This window comes from Corvus hawaiiensis, chromosome 13, assembly GCF_020740725.1.
Source record: "Corvus hawaiiensis isolate bCorHaw1 chromosome 13, bCorHaw1.pri.cur, whole genome shotgun sequence".
NCBI lineage: Eukaryota > Metazoa > Chordata > Aves > Passeriformes > Corvidae > Corvus > Corvus hawaiiensis.
The window spans coordinates 9,884,849-9,910,271 of NC_063225.1; the positions used below are offsets into that span (position 1 = coordinate 9,884,849).

General features: G+C 47.1%; 1 protein-coding gene across 2 annotated transcripts in view; it reads right to left on the minus strand.

Annotated features, from left to right (window-relative positions):
- The window catches only part of ADAMTS17 (ADAM metallopeptidase with thrombospondin type 1 motif 17), a 158,170-nt gene extending 133,485 nt beyond the window's left edge, over positions 1 to 24,685 (minus strand). For both annotated transcript variants that reach the window (XM_048317949.1, XM_048317948.1), the window contains exons 1-4: positions 24,557 to 24,685; positions 23,628 to 23,962; positions 13,727 to 13,892; positions 2,117 to 2,289 (exon numbers count right to left, since the gene is read on the minus strand). In XM_048317949.1, coding sequence (XP_048173906.1) covers positions 2,117 to 2,289; positions 13,727 to 13,892; positions 23,628 to 23,962; positions 24,557 to 24,626 — 744 coding nt within the window. In that variant the 5' untranslated portion in view covers positions 24,627 to 24,685. The remainder of the gene's footprint in view (positions 1 to 2,116; positions 2,290 to 13,726; positions 13,893 to 23,627; positions 23,963 to 24,556) is intronic.
- Positions 24,686 to 25,423: the final 738 nt, after the last annotated feature.

The window sequence follows — 25,423 nt, forward strand, 5'->3', positions numbered from 1 at the left end:
CTGGGGTGAAGGTCAGCTTTCATTACCTAAATGTAACATTGAAATTCCCTTTAATTTTCCTGAATTTCACCTGGTTTTATTGCCACAGAATAAAGGATTTATGCAATGATGCCATAATATGTGTTTGCCTATTATTATTCCTCACTATCTTTTGGTCTTGCCAGTCACTTACAAGCAGTTTCCTTCAGAGGCCTGAAAAATATTCCTAAGAGCGTGGGAATGTAGGTGGTCAAGGGAGAGACTCTTCCATTACTCCTCTGAAGGCTGAAAAGATGAAACATGAATTCAAATCCTATCAGACATCAAAAAAAACTCACACGAGTGAGCCCCCAAGAGCAATGACTTAACAGTGGGAAGCATTTCAGCTGGACCTTGCACCTGAGATGTCACATGAATGTATTCCTCATTCAAGAGTCCTCTTCCATGTGCTCTCTCCAGTGTCTAGTAAAGGGGTGAGCTCACACTACAGCATCAGAACCAAGCTTAAAAGCCCATCAGCCTAATCCATTGGAAACTAAGCTTCAATATTTGTTTAATAAATGGGTCTAGAGAACCCAACCCATCTATCAGCACCTCCCCACACAGATTTATTCACACCTGGCAAGCTGATGTTGCTGAGATGTTCTGCAGTACCTCAGCCCAGACAGGCAACAGGACTCAAAGACCCACAGCCATCTTTTATTTAAGACCTGGTCCATCAGTGTGTTCATCCCTAACAACCTTCACAGGCTGAAAAGGCTACACAACATAGAGATCCCCAATGGCCACAATGAAATCATTGACCCATTGGCATGAGGATCATCAAAAGTAACTGCAGAGCCACAGTGGAGCCCCATCAAGTGACAACTGTCAGAGCAAACTGGAATGCAAAATAAAAGGTAGAGGAAGGGACACAGAAAAGCAACTCATTAATGGAAAAGACTAATCAAACTCCCTACTCGATCAGCAAAGCATCTCCCTCCAGGAGGGCTCCCTCACACCAGTGCTTGATGAAAGAACACAAGACCTCTTAAAAAGCAGTTGTTCCATAGCTCATTTATGCTGAGCATCCATCTCTTCACTAGGAAGCATGACCAGGCAATTACTGTTCTGAGCTGTTATTTTTTCCCAAGCCAATTTGCTGCTCATAAACACCAACAGAGGCACAGTGAGGAGAATGAGCTGTTCCTGGATATTACAATAGCATGGGCAAAGGAATATGAGCTTCCTCCAAGACTTTCAAATGCCTCTGGAAAGACTCCTGCAGCCTCTGAGCAGAGTTTTTAATGTCCACATCCAATTTAGCCATTACCTCCTTACTGGCACTGCCAACAACTGAGTGAGCATTCCCTGTGGGAGGCTTTGTGTTCCCTTATCAGCTGAGACAGAAGGCCCCACTACAAGGACAGCTCACAAATTAACACCCACAGTTCACATACGCCGGCAATTTCCAAAGGTTCCCCTCAGTCCCTAAAGATACCCTTAGGATTTCTAGAATGATTTTCAAGCCCAACTCCAACAACTACTCATAGGTATGATCAGCACCACTTCAGGCAGCCCCAGAGGTCCTGGGGTGAAAAGAGTGGGATCAGCCAGCAGTTTGGTGGTAAGTTTGCCACATTTTCTACATCAAGGGAAGCAGCCATTTTCATTGTGCAAAAATCAGAGATAAAAACAATTTTGGACTTAAAGCCAGGTTTTCTGCTGGAAATCAAAGGACTGCTGACTTCAGCTGCCTTTAACAATGACCCATATCTCTTGTGAAACAGGTGTGCCATAGGAATCTTTAGGAACCCAAGAAACATGTCAGACAAGACCATCTATCCACTGTGGATTACCCTCCTCCAAAGTAAAACACAGCAGCACCAAAAACCTTGCAGAAAATACCACTCCTTAACAATTATTTCCCCTAAGTGAAAACTTGCATTTTCAGTTTTTAAAAATGGCATTTTATTGTGGCAAATACCAGGAATCACACAAATGGAGAAGAGGCACATAACACAAGAAAACCAAAACCTTTTCTTGTATGTGAAGGTCAAAACAGTTCTTGATTTCTGCTGTCAAGTCAGCTTTATCCTACCCTGGATATGACCTATTTACTCTTGTTTCTTCTTTTGAGAGTGAAGTGCCTACTTACCATATTCATAACTGTGAGGATGAACCTTTGGGCAGCCTCTGCTCCGTGGTACTGCACCATGTCAGCATCTGCCACCACCAGGGTCTCCACCGTGTACTCGTTGGTGAGGCGAATCGCGTTCCTCCTCTCCCGCCAGTCACTCGTGGACTTCAGTTTCTTTTGTCTCTTCTTTTCTGAAAAGTCAAAATACCTTTTAAGGCTGGCAGATCATAATAAAACACTCCCACCCTTTTCAACAAACATTCTCGTGCATATTCAGGCTGTAACAACCTTTAAATTAAAGTGTTCTTGGCTGGTTAAAGAAGCCACCAAGAGGTTCCACTGCAGGTACAACTGTGCCTCTGGGTGCACAGATGATGGGCAAAGAGGGAAGAGGATGGGAAAAGTTCAAAAAAAGCAAAAGATTAACTGTAATTCAAATCAAGAAGTCATGCCCTTGCAAAAAATGTCAGAAATTGGAAATACTGCTTGTGAAAGGAGTAACATTCCACTACAATGGAACAAGGGCTAATTAAGGAAAAGCTGGTTGAAATAAAATTTAGGATAGGAAACCTTTCTTTGGGATGCAACGTACACAATAGACTCTGCCGGTTCTCCAGGGGAGTTGTCAGATATTCCGGAGCCAACGTTCTCATCAGTTGCATTTTGCCTTACTACCAGCAGTACTGGAGCAATGCAACAGAGCATAAGATAGTCTCAAAATTTTCAAATTAAATCAGATTGTTTTGGAACACTCATTACTGGCCAACTGCACAAGTCTCTGGCTGAAACCCAGAAGAGCAGAAGGTCAGGCCAGATAAAGACCTTCTCTGGCTTTCTCTGCTCATTTATTGCTTTTGGCCTGAGCAGCAGAACCAGCAGCTGGTGGCCACCTACATGCAGAGCTCACGAGCCTCTTTCCTGGGACTGTGACCCAAAACCAGGGGACCCCCTGCACCAGCTGATTCATGAACTTCAGTTACAAGGACCTGTGGCAAGAACCCATGGCAAGGACCCATTTTAAGGACTAGAAAGTGAAACAGTGGTCAAGCTACCATTGATACAAAAAATTAAACCACAGAAGTTAAACCTCACTTCCTCCCAACAAAATGTCTATGTATTAATAATTTGTCTTCTTCTAAGCTGAAAGGTGAACTGTGTTTCACCAGCAGATGCGCAAAGCAGTTGAGGCATGACCAAAGGAGAAGTTCAGATATGAAATTGAACATGCTTGCTTCACTGCAGCCACAAAAAAATGTGTCCATGCTTTCAATTGTAAAATGAAAGAGAAGCAAATTAAATTATTAAAACAAATTTATTCTTGCAATAAGAAACCAACTGCTAAGATTCACTGAAATTCTCTCTGCTTACTGTGATATATTATGGATAAGACACTGACACTGCTATTAATGCTGATTTTTCCCTGTGGAAAAGGGAACAAAACACACAGGTCCTGCAACAGCACAAATACAACATTCAGGGCAAAACTGACACAGGACAGACCCTAATGGATGATCAGACAGGTCCCTCTTACGTCACACAACACATGCTGCTCATTCCCCAGAGCAGAGCATCACTTTTTAATTTTCTCTAGATTTAACCCGAGACCCTCTCTGAGCAAAGCAGCAGCCAAAGCTGAGCTGGTGTTCATTGATCCTGATTTTCCACAGCCTGTTTACCAGCTCCCTTACATAATTCAGCTTGAATTTCCCTTCTTTCCCAGATCATCAGTTTTCCCTGACCCTCCTGCATTCAGGGTGACAAACTCCATCAGCCACAAGCCCCCCAAAGCCCACCTGAAATGGACTCCCTGCCTTCACCTTCATGCTTTTTCTGCCTTGTCAATATGCACATTTCCACACATCCATCCCATCTCCTCATTCCCAGTTTTCTCGCAGTCATCCAGTACAGCTCTGCACGTGCTTTTCTGCCCAAGGCATCAACTGTCAACACTTGGTACACATTTTAAACTGAGAAAACAACCATGAAATCTGATTTGATTTTTTTTTAAGAGAGTTTGGAAATATCCCCCTGGGTCTAAAGAGACAGACAGGAGTCTATGGACAAGAAAAAAAAATGAAAACGTGGGGTGATCATAAATAATGGAAGCTACATGCCAGCAGCAAAGATGAAAATAACCGAGTTTCAAGCCTGTTTTCACATGGGCTGCAGGACGACTACAGGAAAGTGCACAATCATGGCAGAGCTGCCACAGAGCAGAGAATCTCTATAATAAAAATAAAATAAATAAAATTTAAAAATTGACTATGCAAGAAAGAAGGAGAGCTGAATGCACCTTTGACTTGCCAACTATGAGATGGAGATGACTTCCTCAAACTCCTGTGGAACAGCTCACATGTTTGTGTGTTATCTTATTCCTTTAATCCCATTCATTTCCCATCCCTCCTTCTGCACAGCAGCACATCTTTAGCTACAGGTCCTGAACATTATCATTTAAATACCAAGGAGAAATCAAAGAAAAAAGAAAAGAAAGTGAATTATTTCAGTAAAAACACTGACATTTTGGGTCTTGCTGCTATCAGTCAGAACCTTCCTGAAAAGAACAGCACTTCCCCATCAAATTCTTATTTTGGCAATCCCCTAATAAATGTTTTCAGGCAGTATAAATCTCTTATCTATGGAGAAGTTGTTCTTACGGGGGGCTAAGCCTAGATTCAACTGAATCTAGGCCTGACATTGAATGAGCTGTGTAAAAAGGTTTAAGCGGAAGGAAAAAACCAGAGTTCTCTGGGTTTTCACTTAAAAATCTCTTTTTTTGTGGAAAAGAAGATACTTGTGTCAGACGAGCAACTCACTCTGCTAAACTGGAGCTTGCACTGCAGGGAGAAGAGGTCATGCCATGGTCATTTGCCAGTGTGGTCCCTTGTCCAGAGGCAGATGAAGGAATTGGCACCTCTTTGCAGCTGAACAAAACTCTGCAAGGTATGACTTTTGGAGAGAAGCAGCCGAAAGGGACTCCTGGCAAAGGCTGGGCAGTCTTGGTTCACACACAGCCTCTGGGCCCCATTCCTCCCGTGGACTGGCTGCTTTCCACCGAGGGGTCGGGATTAGAGGATGTGTGTGGAGAAGCACCACCCCACAGGCTGCCTGGAAACACAGCCAGAGTGACCTGATGGGGAGGGGGCTCTTGCTGTTAGCCTCACCCTCACATTATCCAGGTGTAAATTTACCTTCCCTTAAAACAGGCAACAGGACTCAAGGGAGCCCACAAAGAGCTCAGGAGGTCACTGCTGAACCATCCAGAATAGGCAGAGCAACACCAGCTACTTAAAAAAGGAGAGGTTTTCCAAGTCTGCAGCTCCTCCATAGGGTAAATTATTTTATCCTGTCCACTTTCACAGTGGTCTCTCTCTGCATCCTCCTGCCTACCACAAAGGCAAACAATTTTCCAGAACAATCAAGCACAAGGAGAAAACAAAGCATTTGCATGGATGAACCATCACAAAGAGAAAGGAAATGCACATATCCCATATCACAGATGTTCAATGAAGAGAAAGACCCAAAATCAACAGGAAAAATCCTCATGAAGTGCATTTGCAGCTCATACCTGAAAGTGAGTTGATTTTATGGAAGTATACAAAAAATAAAAATACCCCATCTCTAGAGCCTCACTTCAGAAACAAGCCAGCGCAGAAAAGTCTCACTCCTGCCCTGCAAGATTTATGGACCATGGGCAGAGAATCCCTCCATGAGTACATGAAACCCCAAACTAAAATAAACACCAGCCATTAAAACAAGGATTAAATGCTTGGTGGATTCTTTATTTGAACAAACTGATGTTACAAATTTTGTGGTGCAGATGTTAAGTGTTAGTGTGAAGGCATAAGAGGCCATAAACCATGGGCAGGAGCTGTCAGAGGAGTTTACATTGCAGGGAGCACACAGCACATGATTTTAGGAGTCAGGTGTTCCCTGCTTAAGAGGTCAGAGAATTTCATATGAAATATGAGCTGAAACAGTCAATCTACAACACAGCACATATATGCTGCAGGTGACTGGGCACAAGGGACATTACTCTTTGGCCAGTCACTCTGACAGAGTGCTACACAGTCTATTGGGCCAAAAATTCCACAAAATTCAGGATTGTGAAGGGACAAGACACACCCCCAGATGCTCAGGATAAAATGGCTGTGACACTGCACAAGCTCAGTAGGTGGCTTTCATTTACCCTTCCCTGGCTCATCACCTGCAAAGCCACATGATCATACCACGTCCTGCAGTCTTTGAAATCTCCCTCAGAATGGGAAGAACCAGAATCCCCACTGTGATCAGAAGCACAACAAGGCTCTTCTGAGGCCTCTGTAGAAAACTCCTTATGTTCAGTGCTTTTTATGGCAACTCAGCAGATGTGCAATTCCAGAGCAACCGCCCCAAATGACCTTTTCCTATTACACACCAAAAGCACTGTCTAGCACTGTCTGGCTTTTGGCAGATTCTTGCTGTAAGTGCAGAGGCCTTTCCTGATGCTCCTACCTCCCTTCCAGCTGCATTTCCCAGACTCATCTAAAAGCAACTTCTTCTCCTACAGCCTTCCACTATTTTTTCCTGCCTAATCTTTCCCTTTGAAATTTTAGCTACCTCATTCTTGTTAAACCTACTGGCAGTCTCTGGATGCTGTTCAACAAAAGCCACAAATAAAAGTTAAACTACAGGGTCTTCTCTGCAAGGCCACATTTTTCCTTAGAAGCTCTTTCCTATTGCTGCCTTAAAAACCCTCTCCAGCTCTTCCTCGAAGCCCTTTGCTCCCTTTCCTCCTCCCATGACCCCTTTAACATGTCCATATACCCTCAATGGAGGGCAAGTTCTGTTTTACCATGTCCTGTAACTTCAGCAGCATAAAAAGGAAGAGAGGGTATCCAAGTGGGGCAAACAGCTAAAATTAATTCTCCCCAAGCCCCAGGACTTTCCAGAGAATCTCTGACTGGTACTCACATTAGGCAGGTTTTATTAGCTTCACCTGAAAGTAAAATTCATCACCTCTCCAAAGCAAAACAGAAAGAAAAGGGAGATCCTGCACACAAACCAAGCCTAGAAATTAAAGAAAGGAAGTCCTTGAGGTATATTCTTACTACTTAACCTAAAACCATACGTCAATGCTGAATTATCAGAGGGACAGGATGCCACAAAATTTCTCTGGTACCAGCAGCAGGATAGAAACACCTCTCAAAAGGTGACTAATCCCAGACATGGAGACATGTCTGGGATTCACCTCCGCCAGGATGCAGCACATCCCTGTGCCCTGCCCTGTTATACCTCCACCAAAACCTTGGAATTTCAGATTTACCACAGCCAGCTGATGCCAGTGGGTTGCCTGAAGTTCAGGAATTACAAATGGTGGCTCATTGAAAGAACAGCTGATTACAGACTGAGAGCTGTCCTCTCATTTTTAATGCCCTGTCCTACAAAAGTGCATCTCCAATTTCTCTCTGACTGGAATGGCAGACAAAATCAGGCATCAACTGCTAGGAAAAATTATTGCACACCAGAATGATCCATTATTCCCTAATTCACCTTCCAAAAATGGTTTTGTTTTGCTTCGTGGTTTTTTTGTTTATTTTTTTTCCCCAAACAGCCACTTTCATACCAGATCACAAGTTCATGACTATTTCTCTGGCACAGCAGCAAACAAGAACTTGAGACAGAAATAATGAACTCTGCATCTCAAAACACCACAGAGATCTTACTGCAAGGATTGTTATCCAAGTCAGTCTGTGGCTTGGGACACATCACTTAAAACTTTATTCTTCTGCAAAACAAACTCAGTCATCAACACAACGCATAGGACTTTGTTTTAATGGCAGGTCTGTGAGACAGGACAGGATAAGCACTGTGATCTCTGCTCAATGGTTCAGTTTGTCACCAGATTTTCAAAGATTCCCACCTCCTGGACTATGTGCACTCATCTCCCATGAAAAGGACACTTTCCTGGTGGCACAAACAAGGCTCATGGCAGATAAATAAGACAATTTACAGTGGTACAGGAGCAGGCACACTGAGCATGGCTTGAGCTGTGGACAGTGATAATGTGGAAGAAGCAAAGACACCTCAAAGATGAGCAATATACCTTAGTCCAAGAACCACCTCTCTGCTTTTCTAGCCAGAATGACCATGGAATATCCATGAACATCCTGAGACAAGGACACCGACAATGTGTCATCACCACCTGCCACGCTGGATTTCACTGGGTTCCAATGGAAACCAGCACTCAGCTTTATCAGGAACCAAGCAAAGGAGCAGCACAGCTGCTCTGGAAGGGGAAGAAATCCATTCACTACGTGTACTTACACTTCCTTTCTGTGTCTCTTTTTCACCTTGACAGCAGTGGAAGAAGAACCTGGAGTCCCTCACACTCCTCAGGATCGCCACTGAGGAATCATCCAGAACAGACTTGCAGTAAAACCTCACTTGCCACATGTGATGGAAAAGGACACTTCTGAATGTAAGACTGCTCCAGGAGGCTGCTGTTTATCAGCCATGAGGAAACAATCACAGGCTTGCAGGGAAAATCCAGACTCCCTGTTTGGAAGACCAGGGATCTGGAAAAACCAAGGGATTTATCCACAGAAGTGAGACACACTCCCATGGGTAAAGTGCTGAGTTCCTGATACAGGGAATCCTTCTGGGCTTGCAAACACTTAATCACATTACATCTTCTGTGGAGCCCATTGTTGAAATCCTGCTTTAATTCTCCAACAGCAGCTTCCTAATATGGACTAATACAGGTTGCATTACATCTCTCTATTTTTAGTGCACGTTTTTGGCCATAACAACTGCTTTTTCAGGCCAAGTCAAACCTGCAGAGAAAACCCAGCTAAGAGACAATGATTAAAGATGGAGAAATGCAACGTAGCAGTAACATGTGTTTAAGATTTATACCTGTTCGGGGAAAGCATTCTCTACATTTGATACCTGCACACCAGCACTTACTTAAATTATTACCAGCTTTGATAAATTGTTAAAACAGGTTGCAAAGTAACTATGCAGAGAAGCAACACGTTGTTACTTTGTGAATTAAAATATTGATCTTCCATTATTTCACTGGGTGTGCAGCATCTTTGCATTAAAGGAAAACTGGTTCATTTAAACTGACAAAAGGGTTTAAAGCAAACCCACATTTAAGAGTAATTTATGGGGTCTATACCATAAACATGAAATAACAACCTTCCCTCCAAAGACAAGCTGCTCTCTCTCATGCTCCTGGACTGTATTTTATATCAAACCCTTTCTATGTAAGGAGACTTTCATACATCACTGGAGACTTTTGGAAAAGTTATAACAGAATCTACTTTTCCCAAAGAAACAGAAAGTTTTATGACATAGAGGAGATTCCTATGCTTTCACAACATGGTTTGAGTCTGTCTTGAACATTGATATTTTCTCAGAATCAAGAAAAATGGAATAATTTTCCCATCCACAGACTTTGATGGCAAAGAAAACATGCAAAATATGTGTCCAAATCTCAGAAAATAGTTAAACCAGTGTTGTTCCATGATAGTTAACATAAATAATCCATTTACTGCAGCTGAGGTTGTGGTGGACATTGTCACATGGAAACAGCTTTATTGTATGTCACAAGGTCACAGAGACAGGGCAATTAAAGAAGCTCTATCTCAGGGGTCGGGCACTGCAAAAATCATGTATGATGCATTAAAAGAGATCTTTCTCTCCTGTCTGGCTCTTCTGCAGGGAAATTCTTACTTCTGTGTATTAAAACCTGCAAACAAAACTCCCTTTGACTCCACTCTCTCCACAGTAGAAACACTTCTCCAGGACCTTTGACAAGAAATTTGTCCGAGCAGGGTGTGACAGGAGGTTTGTACAGATGCTGCCCAGTGTCCAGAGATGAGAAGTGTTTCACATCACTGGTGTGAAGCTATTTCCCATGTTCCTCACAACTCCATGCTGCAGAGCAAGTGAAACCCAACCTTCCCTTCCTTCCCCCTCACTGCATGTGCACCTGGAAACCTTTTAATAGGTTTTCTGTTTGCCTCACAGGGGCTCATGTTCATGCCTGAGCAGAAATGTGCATTGTGACTTGAACTCTTTCTCTTGCTGGATGACAGGTGATAAAAATAAAACATATTCACATATCATATGTCTAACAATAGCACCTGGCTCGTGGTGATGGGATCCCTCCTTTGCTGCTGGAGCACTTTGGAATTACAACATCAGCCCTGGGATTTTTTTTTAACCCATTAGTAGACACTTTCAGGTTCAAATCTCAAGGATCCAGTCATGCAAAACCTTAAGTACTTTCCCATTCTTGACTACAGCCAGATTAATCCTCTTATACAGATTATTCCAGGAGAAATTTGGCTCCCACAAAGTTCTCCTGCAGACCTAAAAATAATTTTGAGTGCTGCAAGACATGTTACACCACTTAGACTAAAGGAGTTGTTTTAGAGATTTTAACCACCCCTTATCAAACCAGTCTGATGGCATTACCTGGCCCCAAGCCACTTTCCCTCTCCCAAGGCTGGGGTCTGTAGGGAGAGCACCACATTTCTGGGTGGAACACAAGGGCAATGCCCTTGGAAAGCTGTGCTCTCTGTCCCCTCAGTAGCACTTCCTAATTAAGTTCATTTTGCTTTCTTAAAGTGCTTTCCTGCTCCTCCTCCAAATACTCACACGAGTCATTACACCACCAAGCACCTTTGTTTTACAAGTAATTAAGTTCATATATCACAGGAAATTTGTCACTGGGCAATTTAGCCCTGTTTAAATTTTCATAACATGATCAATAATTAACATTAAAAATTCAGCTGATGTTTTGTATTTTGTTTCCCAAATAACACCAGATTATGCCAGCTACCTCTGAATTACAAAATTTGAAGAAGAAAATACATATAGGGGTGGTTCTTGTGTATTCAAAAAATACAAGAACAGCAGTAAAGGACTGGAAAATGCCTAAGGATGGCACTTCTGTGCCCTTGAAAAATACTAATTTTATACTGTATTTATACTAATTTTATACTGTATTTACACAGACCATTTTTCTGTCTATGTCATTCCACAATACAGGGTTTGTATCTAAAATGTCTGGCATATGAATATTCCCATGTATTTACAACCTCCAATCTTTCCTGCCAGGTTTTAGCCTGGGTGAGCCAAATTTTAAGCCAATGGAAAACAACCTCTAGTACAAATCTGACCAGCCCATGTTGGTGAGTACTACAGCGAAGAGACCTTTTCCCAGCAGAAACTCTGGAAACCCATCCCTAGATGGCCGCTTCCACACAGTTTCAATAGAAATGGACCTTTTGTGTGTCAGACAGGATTAATTTTTTTTGTTTCTAAATTCCTTGTGCAGGAAAGTTAATCCAAAGCAGACAGGAGTCAATTAGGTCGTTAACGTGCTAAGCCTATTAACAGCCATGACTTACATTTCTCTCCCTCAACAATGACAAACATTCAGTGATCTGCCTTTAAGTGGGAAAGCCCAGGAGCAATTGCATTATTTTAGGACTGGGCTACTTGGAGCAGTGGCTGTTTGCAGGAGCAGCACTGCAGGGGCTTGGCTCCCTTCTTAGCACAGCAGAAGGAATCAGCACCCAAGGGATGGGAATTCTGTTCTCAACTGTAGCAATGGGTCCCCAGAAGCCTTCAGGAAGCAGAAGGTGCCACTGGAAATACTCTTTTTTCACTGTCTTCCTTTAGTATCTTCATGCTCACTCAGCTCCTCTTTCCCTCTGTGATCCCATATAATTATTACCCAGTGTCTCCCCAGTTTCCTTCCTTTCGCCCCTCTTCTGAAGGAGGGAATTTCAGTTCTGCCAATGACAGGGAGCATCCTGTCCCTAGAAAAAAGGTCAAAAGGTTCAATGGCAAAAGGATGAGGCTGATTTCCTGGACTGATTTTGGTTCAGTTCAGCTTTTAACTAATGGCTGCCTTTTTTTATAGTGTAAGAATTCTGAAATGCATTTTCTGTGACCACAGGGCTGCAGCACCTACAGAACTTGGCTGGGAAATCAGAGCAGTGCTAAATTCTGATGTTTTCTCTGAAAAGAGACATAAGGGATCTGTAACTGTAACCAGATCCAAGATTTCATTCTCAGAGAATCAGAAAGAAGATTGGCTTAGTCTGAACTCCTGAGAATGATAAACCTGCTGAACTGTGAAGCACTCTGCTCCACACAGGAGAAAACAAAGGCCCTGGCTGCAGGATTTACCAGCAGCAGTGCCAGGGAGGACACGGCTTAGGAGAAGGCACAGGTCACCCCTGCTGGTGCACAGGTCTGGTTAAACACAAAAACTGTGATTCAAAGCCTTACAGGCAAACTTCAGGTTCCTGGCTGCCCATTACAGTGAGTTCCTTCAGGCCTCTTCCACTGTTGTTCCCACAAGGAAGCTTTTTGTGCTTCCTGTTGCTGCCATGTCCTTCAATGTCCAACAGCAGCCCCTGTCTCTAAGCACTCTGCTGTTCCCAAACCAGTGAGTCTCACTCCTGTACCCAGAAAACCTCCCCATTTTGCCTCTCGGCAGCCCAGCAGCACAACCCACTGCTCCATTTATGCAGCCCATCCAGAAGAAGGCAGAAGCTGGAATATTGTGTAGTGGGGCAGGAAGGGAATGAAAGGAACAGAAGATACAGGGACACTGCAACCTAATGAAGAAATTACACAAAGTGCATAAAAAATACCCCCTACGCAACCCACCCAGAGAGAATTCCAGAAAGGATAAAATTCAATTGCTCCAAAGAAGTCAAAAACTAGACCAATTTATACCAGCTGGCAATTTGACTGTGTGGCTTTGAAAGTGGGAGAAGACAGGATATGATCAAAGAACAGATTTAGCCATTTTTCTCTTGAAAAATGATAGCAAATTATAATATATGATATAACAGCTATTTTATCAGATAGAGCTTAAGTTTGGTTAGTCAAACACCAGGTAGAAAAAGCAAAATCAAGCTCCTAGTTAAAAAAGTCACCTTGTTGAACTACATCTGTTCCAAATGCACACAAGCCCTTACAAAAGCAATTAAAATCCATAAAATAATACAAAGTCTGCTCAGTTGACCCTGATATGGATCATGTACTCTGCTAGATAGAAGTAAGAATGATGGCATGAGAAGCTGAAAAGAAAACAGATTGTTTTGAAAGACAAACTGTGCATCTCTTCTATCTCCAGATACCTCTTTATCCTATTATGAGCTGGATCCCTGGAGTTGGACTCCATAGATGATACTTCTGATTAAAATACATCAAAGTAGCTGAAGTGATGTTTTCCACATTCTGAAATGTGAGGATCACCATTCTATCCCTGCCTGCTTGGCACAGCTCCAGCGGAGAGGTGAGATGGAAAAGCCTCCCCTAACCTTCACTTAAACACTTACTTCACTTAAACAAACCTGGACCTTTGCTAAAAACCCAGTGAATCCTTCCCTGAGCAGTGGTCACACTGCAAGGTTAAAACAGAATTTATCATCTCACAAGTTCAATGATACAGCACATGCCCTGACAACTTCATGTCTGCGATGTGACCGCTGCCTGAAGCAGCAGCAGGATTCACTCACACTTTCCATCTTCCCCAGCTCCAGCCACCCAACCACCAGAATTACAAAATACAAACATAATTCCCATGGCTGCTCTCTGGAGCCACTCCAAGCTCACCTGCTACAACCTTGCAGTGCTCCTCAGGACCGTGTGTCTCGGTGGGATGGCCGGCTTTGGTGGATCGTCTCCGCCTGACGAAATGTTCCTTTCCACTAAATGAGGTCTCAGATGCATTCACAGGTTGGATCAGCAGCTGCTCTGATCCAAGCTGGATGTAGCCAACCTGCCCACAAAACAGAACAAAAAAACCCCCATCAGTTTGGTACCCAAAGCTTGTCTATCAGCCCAGTCTGAACCCAGGTCATTTCACTGCAATCATTATTTATTGTGAGGAAATGATGTGATTATGGTTGTGTTCAGCCTGTGTAATACAGATTAAAGAACTTCAACTGCTTCTCATATTTATTTTTATATCACTGAGAACTATTTAGAAACAATGCACTGTGCACGTACAAAGAAAAGGTGGAGATTCCTGTCAACACCTTTGGTTTCCCTTCTTCCTCTCCCTCCAGACACAGCCCCACAAATATGCATGTTTTACAAGATGCTCAGCTCACACGAGGACAAATAAATCCTGTTAACAGAAATCCCTTCAAAATCACCTTTCCAACTGCCAGGATTGCACTGCCATAAAATGGCATTTATTGTCTCAGAGAGCACGGAGGTGACACTGCCTGCACACAGGAGGCGCCTGTGTGTACCACCCTCACAAGGAACACTGAGTGAACTGATGCAAGTGTAACTTGAAGAGCCAAACGCGTTTTTTGGGACCAAATACCTCTTCCCAACTACATTAAGGGCCATACAGTCAGCACTGCTCTCCCTGCCAGCCAAGGGTTGGATTTCAGAGATGAAGTCAGGAATGGACTGTTGTACTGTCCCAGTTACAGGATTTTCCACCATACCCGGAATAAGTGACACAGGGAAGGCAAAGACCCTGCCTAAGTAACTCCGTAGGGTCCAGGTCGGAGCACTAAATCCCTGCCTTCCCTGCACCAAGTCCAGACTTTACACCGGGGCCAGCAAGAACACCTTTGGAAGCCAGCTTCTGCCCCAGGAGAGCCCTCCTCTGCTCACAACCCAGAGCTTTTAAGGTTCTTTTATGCTTTTTCCACTCCTTTTCTGGCATGAAAAGAAGAGAGTGAATTCAAAGTTATCACCTTAAAACTTAACAAAGCCTCCAGGTTTAGTAATCAACACTGCAGTTGAAACACTTTGCACGAAGTGAGTATTTACAATGAGGGGTTCTTACTTTTCATTGTACTAATCCAGTGATTACTTATATTGCAATTAAAAGCCTCAAAACACAGCTCTGCCATGTACCCCCCCTTGCGAGAAGTCTCTAGTTCTGATTTAACTTCTGTTAACAACAGAAGGGCTCATCTGGCCTGCCAGGATTGTGCACCTGAAAGGTAAAGGTGCTTCCAGAGAGGTCCAACACCCATCCTATACATAAAAAGAGAGACCAGACCTTTCTGGTCCCCCCCTCCCCACGTTCTGTGCCAGCCAGGCAACTCTCCAAAGAAATGCTCTGCACGTACATGCAAACGCTGTGTGTTCAACAGCTGACTGTACTAATATGATTTATAATATACATTACATACTGTATATTGTACATTTCCACACCTCCCTGCCAAATTCAGTCCTCACGTACACCCAGGAAATCCCTTTGGCCCAGTATTTCCAGCAAGAGGAATTTCTGCTAGCAGAAATGAGAGCTCTCCTCCTTTGACAGCCACACGAACTGAACAGCATCCAAGGGAAACCAGGGTGTCTCAGAAAGGGTCACTGACTTCCAAAGAGTAATTGGACAAAAATAAAACTGTAAAAATTGGTGTCTCCACTGGCCATGGCTGCAAAGCACAGCAGAGACAATCAGTCCCCTGTCTCTAAAGAGACAAGAGACACCTCTCTGGGGGCCTTCCAAAAGAGACGTTGCTCTTGGGGCAGGGGAGTTGCTTAAGGATAAAATGCCTTGGCACCTTCCATTTACAGAGAAAACCCGACATTATTCCTTGGCCCTATGGAATGCTCACCAGTTTATAAGACCCACTCTGCCCTGGAGTGTCCAAAAGGCTGCCTTTTCATTTAAATCACAAGTTGGGCTTTGTCAGAATTGCTTCAGAGACAGCAAAAGCCCTGGTGACTTGTTCTTCCAGCCTCCTTTACAATGTTCTCCACTACTTCCCCTCCTTGTTCCAATCTTCCAGCTGGGAGGTAGCCCCAGCCCCCTTTTTTAATACAGGTTTTAATTATTTAGAAGAAGGGTTGTAAATCTGGTGCCATGGTACTAAAAGCCACACCAGAGCTCCTGACAGACTGCCAACCATTTCAGCTGGTGCCAAAAATATGTAAGAAGAAGTCAGTTTCATCACTACCCGGCATTATCCCAACTTTCTGGCATCATAAGTGAAAATAATTTAAACCATTGGAAAAGACTTATGTTTCACATTTGCTGTGGAATTGTGAAACCTATGGAGGGAAAGAGCCATGCATCTTCACCCTGGAATACATTGGGAAGCATCTCAAGATCAATCTGACAAGGCAAACAGAGGTTCAAGCAGGAAAGGTTTACAGGATCGTGCCTGTAAAGTATTCCTAGGGAGTCAAAAATTTCCCCAAACTTGGCATCTGGGTTCTGAAGAGTCCCCAAACCTGTTGGCCCAGAGGAGATCTTTTGGATTCTGTAACTTGAATAGTCTGATCATTATTTTGCTTTTTCCACAAGAAATGCATTCCTCATCTGCATCCCTCAAATCCTCCAGATCCTGCCCTGTGCTAATCCCAGCATGAGATATCAGACATCAGCACTGGACAAAGCCTCTGTGCTTTTCTTCTCCTGTCTGTACGATTTAAGGGACTGGAGAAGCTTTGGATTTTGAAGATAAGGAAGTAAAACAGAAGACCCCGTAACTCTCGGAGCTACTTTTCCCACATCTCTGGAAATCATTCCAATTAAGTGAAATGCTTTGGATCCGGCAATTCACTTGCAATTATGCTTGGGGAGATGCATATCAAAAGCTGGGATACTCCCTCCCACCCTTCTCTCTCTGTGGGAGCCCAGGATCTGGGATTGCTAAATGTTGGGAAAAGCAGCTACTGCCCAACCCCACCATCCTGGAGACACAGGAGTCATCAGGAGCCCAAAAATTCAGAGGAGTGTAAGAGTTCACCATCATCTGCATTAATTTTACAGTTGGTATGGCCAGACCATGTAGCTGACAGAACCCTGCAGCTCCGCTAAGGGGAAAGGCTGGAATGATTTCTGCCTCCAAAGGCAGGCAAACTGACAAGTTGATTAAAACAAACAATAATCCACACTTCCCACTACAGCCCCATTCACCACTGTGCTTAACAGTGGCAAGATCTTTCACATTAAGGATATTGCATATCCTTGTTTTAGGAGTCAGCTTACCATTGATCACCACCAAAACATTCCCATGTGCTCTTACCCAGAGTTTCACACACACAGTGGTCACTCCAGTAACTTGCTCACTCTCTGATCTACTCCTGTACTACCAGTACTGTACTACCAGTAGTTCACTTCTCTGATGTGTACATCATCTTCCACCGGAGCTTTTCTTGGGCTAAATCACAGCAGGAAAAGGAGGAAGGTCCTTACACAATGTCACTGAAATGACAGTGGCAACACAGCCTTTGTATGACCCCATCCTGCCTCTTGGCTTCATTGCTCTGCCCCTGTGCCCTGGTAGTGCTGGTGGAGCTACTGCAGCTCCAGGGCTTGCTCAGAACAGGGATCCAAATCCTCAGTGTTCTCTGCACATGGTTCTCGACCTTCCCACATGTTAATACTCTCCAACAGTTACACTGTTTTTCCAGCCTTTTTTATTTTCACAACATCTTTGAAGGAGATCTGTGAAATGCTGAATCTTTAACAGATTTTTCTCTTGCTCCTAAGTGTTCATTAGTTACATACATACGAACACGCTGAAAAGAGAACAGATTTAAACATCTGACAAATTCCATCCCCTTCTCAATTTCTCAACTGTTACGCTGTAAATCGTTGTTTAACCATTTCCTCAAAGTTAAAAGGAAGTTAATGTTTAAAGTGAAGAACAAAACAACTCACAGATACAGTTTAATAAACTTCATGTGGGTTTTAGTCCCGTCCTTATTAATCATGTTTCAGCTTTGGTTGGTTATTATTTAAAAGTGCAATTCAAGCAAATTTAAAAGAAGAGCTTTAAGTCTTGTTCCAGAGTCATTTCAGGTTTACACTCAGTTCTGAGAGCAGACAATACCCAGGAATATCTGCTCTGGCTTCCAACTCTACTGAACAACAAAACCCCAACATGTTCTCCCTCTTGTCCATTGTGGAAGAGGAAAGACAATCCCATCACAAGGAAACCCAGCACAGCAATTTTAAGAGATTTAACTTTTCAGCTCGTGGCCCAGCTATGGATGAATGCCAGACAGCTCCTCTCCCAGACAGGGGAGTTCAGCAGAGCTGAAGGTTTCCTCAGGGGAAATTGTATCATCTTATAATCCCCACACTCCTGCTCTGCCCTGCTTCCCACAGCAGCAGAGGCTCCTGAGTCACCTGAAGGGCAGCACTGCCCTGGTGCAGGCAGAAAACACTTCACCGGCCAGGGATGGAGCTCACCAAGCTGCAGTATCTGCTCTGAACTAGGCATCACCTCCCTCTGCAGTGAATGAAGGCAGGCAAACTCCTCTCGAGGGACAGTTCACCGATCTAAGGTACCTATGGCACAGGATGAACTATCAGGGAAGGGCTCATCTTTACCACTCACTCGCCCCTGGACAACCTAAGCCTGACACACTGCGGCCTCTTCTGCATCCTTGTTCCTCTTTTTCCCAAGAGCAGATCAGATTTACTGTTTTACCAGGAGTCCTTGGAGTCACTGCTCATTCCCTGGAGGCTGCAGTCCAACCTACTCAGTTCTCTTTGCCCTCACTGGCCTTCCAGACAGGATCCAAACCCACACCAGGACATCCAGGTCCTGCGAAGTACTTACACCTACCTGGAAACCAGTAGGACTTCAGAGACCTTAGAGGAAGAAGTCCAGATAGATGCTCTTATCATCTGTCCTTAATCTACATCTACACCCTCACAAAGTTTATGGATGGTCCCAAGTGAACAGGACACACCAGAACGAAGAGCCACCATTCAGAAATATTTTAACAAGCTGGAAGATTTGTCCACCAGGAGATGCAGGAAGTTTAACAAAGGCAAATGTACACAAAGCTTGGAAGAAAAGAATCCCTCTTCCTCTCTGAGTAGATTGTATGAGACATTACTGCAAAATATTTAGGGTTTCCCAACTTCCAGTGTGCATTTCTTAAGGTGTAGTTTCAATTAGTCCATTCCATCCTACAAAGAGAAAAATCACTGTTCTCACTCCATGAACCTTTGTAATGTGCATCATCCACTTCTACCAATCCAGTCTGCACAAGGAAGTTCAAAGGAGACAAAACCAGGGTGTGAAAATGTTATATGAACTAGCCTGAACAGAAGGGAGGCACAAACTCTTCTCTTATCTCAACTGAGGATAATCCACTTTATTTAGAGACATGCCAAAGAGCAATCCTGAACCCAAAATCAAAGATTCTGGATTTTAAAATGGAAGACAAATTACTTAGCATCAAACCTCTGCCTCTAAATGCATCCCAGTGATTTTCATCTTTCAGATACAGTTCCTGAACAGAGTTTTCAAGTTCATTTCTAAGTCTAATGCTTATTTTGACATGGACTCATGACCCTCTTAAAACTGTAACTGTTTCCAAAATTCAGGTACAAGAAATATGAAAAGCCTACACCTGCTGTAAGCGGCTGATGCTGCAGTCCAGCACTTCAGCATGTGACAGTGACTCTACTGTGGCCTTACAAAGCTGGAACTTCCAAAAAGATAAAGTTCCTGGACTGGCTGCTGTCTTCCAGTGTTGGTCCCAGGGGCTGCAGAACTGCCTGTGAGTGCCCAGCACCAGGGAAGGAAAGTGCAGCCCTGAGCTGTGGCCAGAATCCAAGTGTTGGCACAACTGCACTCCCCAGAGGACAGTGCTGCCAAGGGGAAGGCAGCAGCACCTTCCAGGAACACGGTGCCTCCTGCCGGTGCTGAACTCCCAGGCTGTCAGGAGAACGGGAGGGTTGGAGCATCCTCACATGAGGTATTTTAGCTGTATCTAAATGATGAGAACTTGGGTACAGCAGTCCTTACCTCACTGTGACCTCACACAGCTCCAAGAGCACAGCCAAAGCAGGAAACTACAGCAGCCATACACTGGTTAACAGCAGCATCTGCGAGCAGAGCTTAAAACCAGACCCCAACCTTCAGATGCCACACTGGGAATCTGATATCATCACCAGGAAGCAATTACTCAGTCTGGCTGCAACTCAGTTTTCATGCCACTGTGTCAGGGATTTTGTTTTTACTAGAACTCCACTTGCCCTGATCATTTTGTATCACTTTTGGTATGATTTATGGCATGGCTGAGAATATGATTACAGCAAAGCCTGAGCCAGCTGGAGAACAGGACACAGTATTACTGCCCACTCTACTTCTTAGCAACCAGCTTTTCTGAAGGAGATGTCCTGATCACCCAGTTAGAGTCCAGTGAGCACTCCTTAGAGTCCAATGAGCACTCCCATGCTGGAGTTTTCAGGAAATCCCCCACTGCAGCATTAGAACTGCTCAGAAGACAAATGCCAGGACAAACAGGCTGCAAGGTTTCCACTACCAAGGTTTTTCTTCTAGCCCAACAGGTCTGGCCCATGTCCCACCTGTAAAGCTGCTGCTGCTGCTGAGGGCAAAGCCTCATTCTTTCTGTAGGAAACAGGGCTCAAGGAAGCAACAGGAAAATAAATTTTTTTTTTAAGTGATGGTCTTAGCATTTTAAATTGCCAGACTAGAAGGCAAAAAATTTTGGGCTCTAAAATCACCTGCTCTCAGTTCAACTCATGGCAGATTGAAGACTTCCTAGATAATTTGGGGCAAACTTTTGATTCCGCTGATCCCAGAAAACATCTTACCACTAAATTGCACAGCTTTCACTACAGGTAAACTTGTTTAGTGTGGCCACTGCAAAATGCTGTGTAAACACTGAAAACAGCCTAAAATGTGAGATGTTTCATGTTTAAAGACAGACTTAAGAAACCAAAATGGTCCACTTAGCTAGAATAAGAAGGTTTATCTACATGGTGGTGTGGATTATTTCAAAGAAACCATTTCAATAATTAATGAGGTTCATCTTAAGTTTAGTTTCATCCATCTTAAGTTCAGGCTCATCCTCCAGACACTGGAGCTTTCTGTTCTCTAATTTTGAGATCACAAGGGTGTTATAAACTTTAACTCACCCAAATGTACCATGCACCTGCTTTTAGCCCTTTCCCACTCCCGGTGATTATCTGAATGAAGAGCATGAATGGATTCCTGTAATAGGAAACAAGTATCCCAACATGCAGAAACACTTCTTTCCCAACACATCTGCTCACACCACTCAGCACTCCCAGGACCAGATGCACAGGCAAAGGCAAGCAGAACTTTATCAACACTGTCACTAACACATGGGCTTTGCTCCCCAAGAGGTGGCACAAAACAGCAGCTCTGACACTGATCCCAGACTGATCCAGCTCAGTTATGTCAATTTAGTCATTGCTTAGAATTCACATGACCCAAACAGGTACTGCAAAAATTGCTGTTCACTTCTGCAGAGTAGTGAGCAAAGACCAACTAGTCTTGTCTCTTTTTCAGCTTTTCTACTGGGAATTTCGCCAAGCTTTTTCACCCCCTCCTCCATTCCCTGACTCAGGCAGTTAATACTGTGCCTACAACTACATTCCTCTTTTTTTTAAAGGTTCCTCCTCTGCTTGTCTGTGCTTTCCAGCTTTGGAAGCCTAGCAAGATTAACAAAACACGCCTGGTGACAAAAGCATAGAGCTGTTAGTGATTTAAGGCTTGAACTAGAGATATCAGTTTTAAACTTCCCTCGGTGGAACTCAGCTCAACTTCCAGTGCCACTCACACCTCAGCATCTCTGTTGGGGTTTTTTTAATCCTGAGGCACAGCGCCCTCAAATGGCTCCAGAACGAAGGCTGGAGTTCCGAGGGCGTAGTGCTTCTCACTACGGTGTAAGGATTAATCTCCATCACCAGGTCTGTTCTGACAGGCACATTTCCCAGGACCATGTGCTGGGAATCACTGCCTAATGATCCACTGATGTCCTGAAGTACTTTCAAGTTATCAACAATAACTGCAAACTATTCAATGTCTCAAGAGTCTCAGTCTCTACCACTGAGAAACTTTCTGTCCCACACAAGATCACCTGCTCCTGCCAGGATGCTCCGAGGAGAGCCAGGCCCTGCAGAGCCACCTGAAACTACAGTCTCGGGCAGAGAAATCCTGACACTTGTGGTGGGAAAAGCACCCCTGAGTGGCATGTTCCTCCAACCATGCTGGAGCACTGGCTGCTCCCTGACCACAGCTCCCAGTGAACACCCCAACACCGACAGCAGGAGCCTGGTGGGAAGAGCCAGCTGCACAGCTGCACAGCTGCCACAGGATCGAGCCAGGATGGCATCAAATCACCCCCAGCGGGACACAGCCACCTGCCCCATGGCTGGGGGACAGTGACACAAGATGTTCCTTCCTCCAGGATGCTCCTCTACAGCACCCTCAGGTTCTGCTGCCCACCCACAGCAGAACCGCAGGGCCTGAGGCCCCTCAGGGATGGCTGAGGCTGAGGAAACTCCACAGTGGAGAGCCAGAGTGGGCCAAACACCCACCACGGGACAGCGCTGGAGCTCGGCAGGGCCCGGGACGCGAGGGGACAGCGAGGTGAAGGGACGGGAGGGTCACCTCGCTGAGGGGAGGTGAAGCACAGGCATCCCGCCTCGTCGGGCTGACAGTACCAGCCCACGAAGGGGAGCAGGATGGCATGGCAGTACCGGCCCGGTGCAGGGGAGCGGGGCGGGATGGCAGTACCAGCCCGGTGCAGGGGAGCGGGGCGGGATGGCAGTACCGGCCCGGTGCAGGGGAGCGGGGTGGGATGGCAGTACCAGCCCTGAGGAAGGGAGCGGGGCGGGATGGCAGTACCAGCCCGGTGCAGGGGAGCGGGGCGGGATGGCAGTACCAGCCCGGTGCAGGGGAGCGGGGTGGGATGGCAGTACCAGCCCTGAGGAAGGGAGCGGGGCGGGATGGCAGTACCGGCCCGGTGCAGGGGAGCGGGGCGGGATGGCAGTACCAGCCCGGTGCAGGGGAGCGGGGCGGGATGGCAGTACCAGCCCGGTGCAGGGGAGCAGGGTGGGATGGCAGTACCAGCCCGGTGCAGGGGAGCGGGGTGGGATGGCAGTACCAGCCCGGTGCAGGGGAGCGGGGCGGGATGGCAGTACCGGCCCGGTGCAGGGGAGCGGGGTGGGATGGCAGTACCAGCCCTGAGGAAGGGAGCGGGGCGGGATGGCAGTACCAGCCCACGAAGGGGAGCGGGGCGGGATGGCAGTACCGGCCCGGTGCAGGGGAGCGGGGTGGGATGGCAGTACCGGCCCGGTGCAGGGGAGCGGGGCGGGATGGCAGTACCGGCCCGGTGCAGGGGAGCGGGGCGGGATGGCAGTACCGGCCCGGTGCAGGGGAGCAGGATGGCATGGCAGTACCGGCCCGGTGCAGGGGAGCGGGGCGGGATGGCAGTACCAGCCCGGTGCAGGGGAGCGGGGTGGGATGGCAGTACCAGCCCTGAGGAAGGGAGCGGGGCGGGATGGCAGTACCGGCCCGGTGCAGGGGAGCGGGGCGGGATGGCAGTACCAGCCCGGTGCAGGGGAGCGGGGCGGGATGGCAGTACCAGCCCGGTGCAGGGGAGCAGGGTGGGATGGCAGTACCAGCCCGGTGCAGGGGAGCGGGGTGGGATGGCAGTACCAGCCCGGTGCAGGGGAGCGGGGCGGGATGGCAGTACCGGCCCGGTGCAGGGGAGCGGGGTGGGATGGCAGTACCAGCCCGGCGCAGGTGCTGAGGGAGGCGAAGGAGTCGCTGCGGTTCAGCGCGTGTCCCGAGTAGAAGCAGAGCCGCTCCCGCGGGGGCCGCCGCGCCTCCCCGCGCCGCCGCTCCACCGCGAAGCCCCGGGCCAGGAAGCGCAGGTCGCGGCGGAGGTGCAGGTACAGCTCGGCGCCGGCGGCGGGCAGGCGGAGCAGCACAGCCTCCTCCTCCTCCTGCTCCGCCGCTGCCCGCCGGCGCCGGGGGCCGCCACGATCCCCTCCGGGCGGCAGCAGGTGGATCTTCTCCAGCGGCACTCGCTCCGGGATCACCACTTCCAGCTCCGCTCCGCCAGCTGCAGGCGAGAAGGAGAGAGGCTCAGGCGCTCGCACCCCGGAGCCGCGGCCCGACGGGGCGGCCGGGGGCTGCGGCACCCCCCGCTTCCCGGGACAGCCCCGCGCTCGGGTTTCAGCGCAGACAGCCCCGCGCTGGAAACTGGGAACGGGCTGCGCAGACAATGGAGCCAGCGGAGCACAGCGATTTATTTCTCTCCATATACACATATATTAGAGACAAAAACGTGCAGGGAAGACAGGAATAGAGCAAACGCTAAAGCTACTTGTATCATTAAAAAAAATATATAGCTCAGACACAAGCATCGCATTTCACCAACCCCAATAAAAATCTGCAGGGAGAAGGGGAAAAGCAGAGCGAGCCGCAGCCGCAGCCAAGGACAGTCAGCAGCTTTCCACATGGAACGCTACAGCAGCAGCGGGAGGACAGGAAAAGAAAATACAAAAGCCTGGAGCAATTCATCCCGCGGGCTGGAACCGCGGCCACGCAGGGGATGCGGTGCGTGCCCTGCGCTCCGCGCCCGCACGCTGCCGCCCGGGGCCGGACCCTGTCAGCGCCGCCGGGGAAGGGGAGCCGGGGCGGCGGGGAGCGCTACCTGTGCCGGCGTCCAGTCCGCAGAGCAGCAGGCAGGGTACGACGAGGGGCAGGAGGCAGCCGTCAAACATGGTAATGCGGCGGCGGGGCCGAGCGCGCAGCGCAGCCACAGGAGCACGGCCCGAGTGCGCCCTGCCCGCCCCCGGCACCGGGGATCGCCGCGGCGCGCGCCCGGCCACGCCCCCGCCGCGGCTCCGCGCGCCCATTGGCGGCGGCGGCCGCCGGGACACACCCCCCGCTCCCCCATTGGCTGCGCGCCGGCGGCGGCGCGCGGGGAGGGCGCACGTGGGCGCGGGCAGCCGGCAGAGGGCGCCCTCTCCTGCCCCGGCCCGGTGCCCGCGGAGCCGCTCCGGGACCTGCGGAGCCACCGGGGCCATCCCGGCGGGGCCAGGCGGTCTGACAGGCGCCATCCCGCCGCTGGGCAGCCCCGGCGTGTTCCTGCGTCTCCCTTTCCTCATCACTAAGGGAATTTAGACTCTGCTACGGCAGCTCGCTTGAGAAAGTCGCCCGTTCCTTTCCCAGCGCCATCCGCTGGATCGGTGCCAGGGCTTGGAAGACCAGGAGAAAATTAGGTTGACGATATCGTAGGACGGGTCAGGTTGGAAGGCACCACAGAGGGGCATCTGGTCCAACCTTCAAGCTCAAGCAGGATTATCCCAGAGCACAGTGTTTGGACACACACAGATTTTAGGCAATGATCCTACATACTCTTGAAGCACTCATCATGTGGATGAAAATAAGAAACAAGTGCATAAAGCTCAAGACATATAATTTTTTTTTTTTCTATCAGTTCCCATTTTCACTGAGGTCCTGCAGCCACTGGAGTTCCTTCCCACCTGGCTGGGCCATGTCCTGCGTGTCCTCAGCT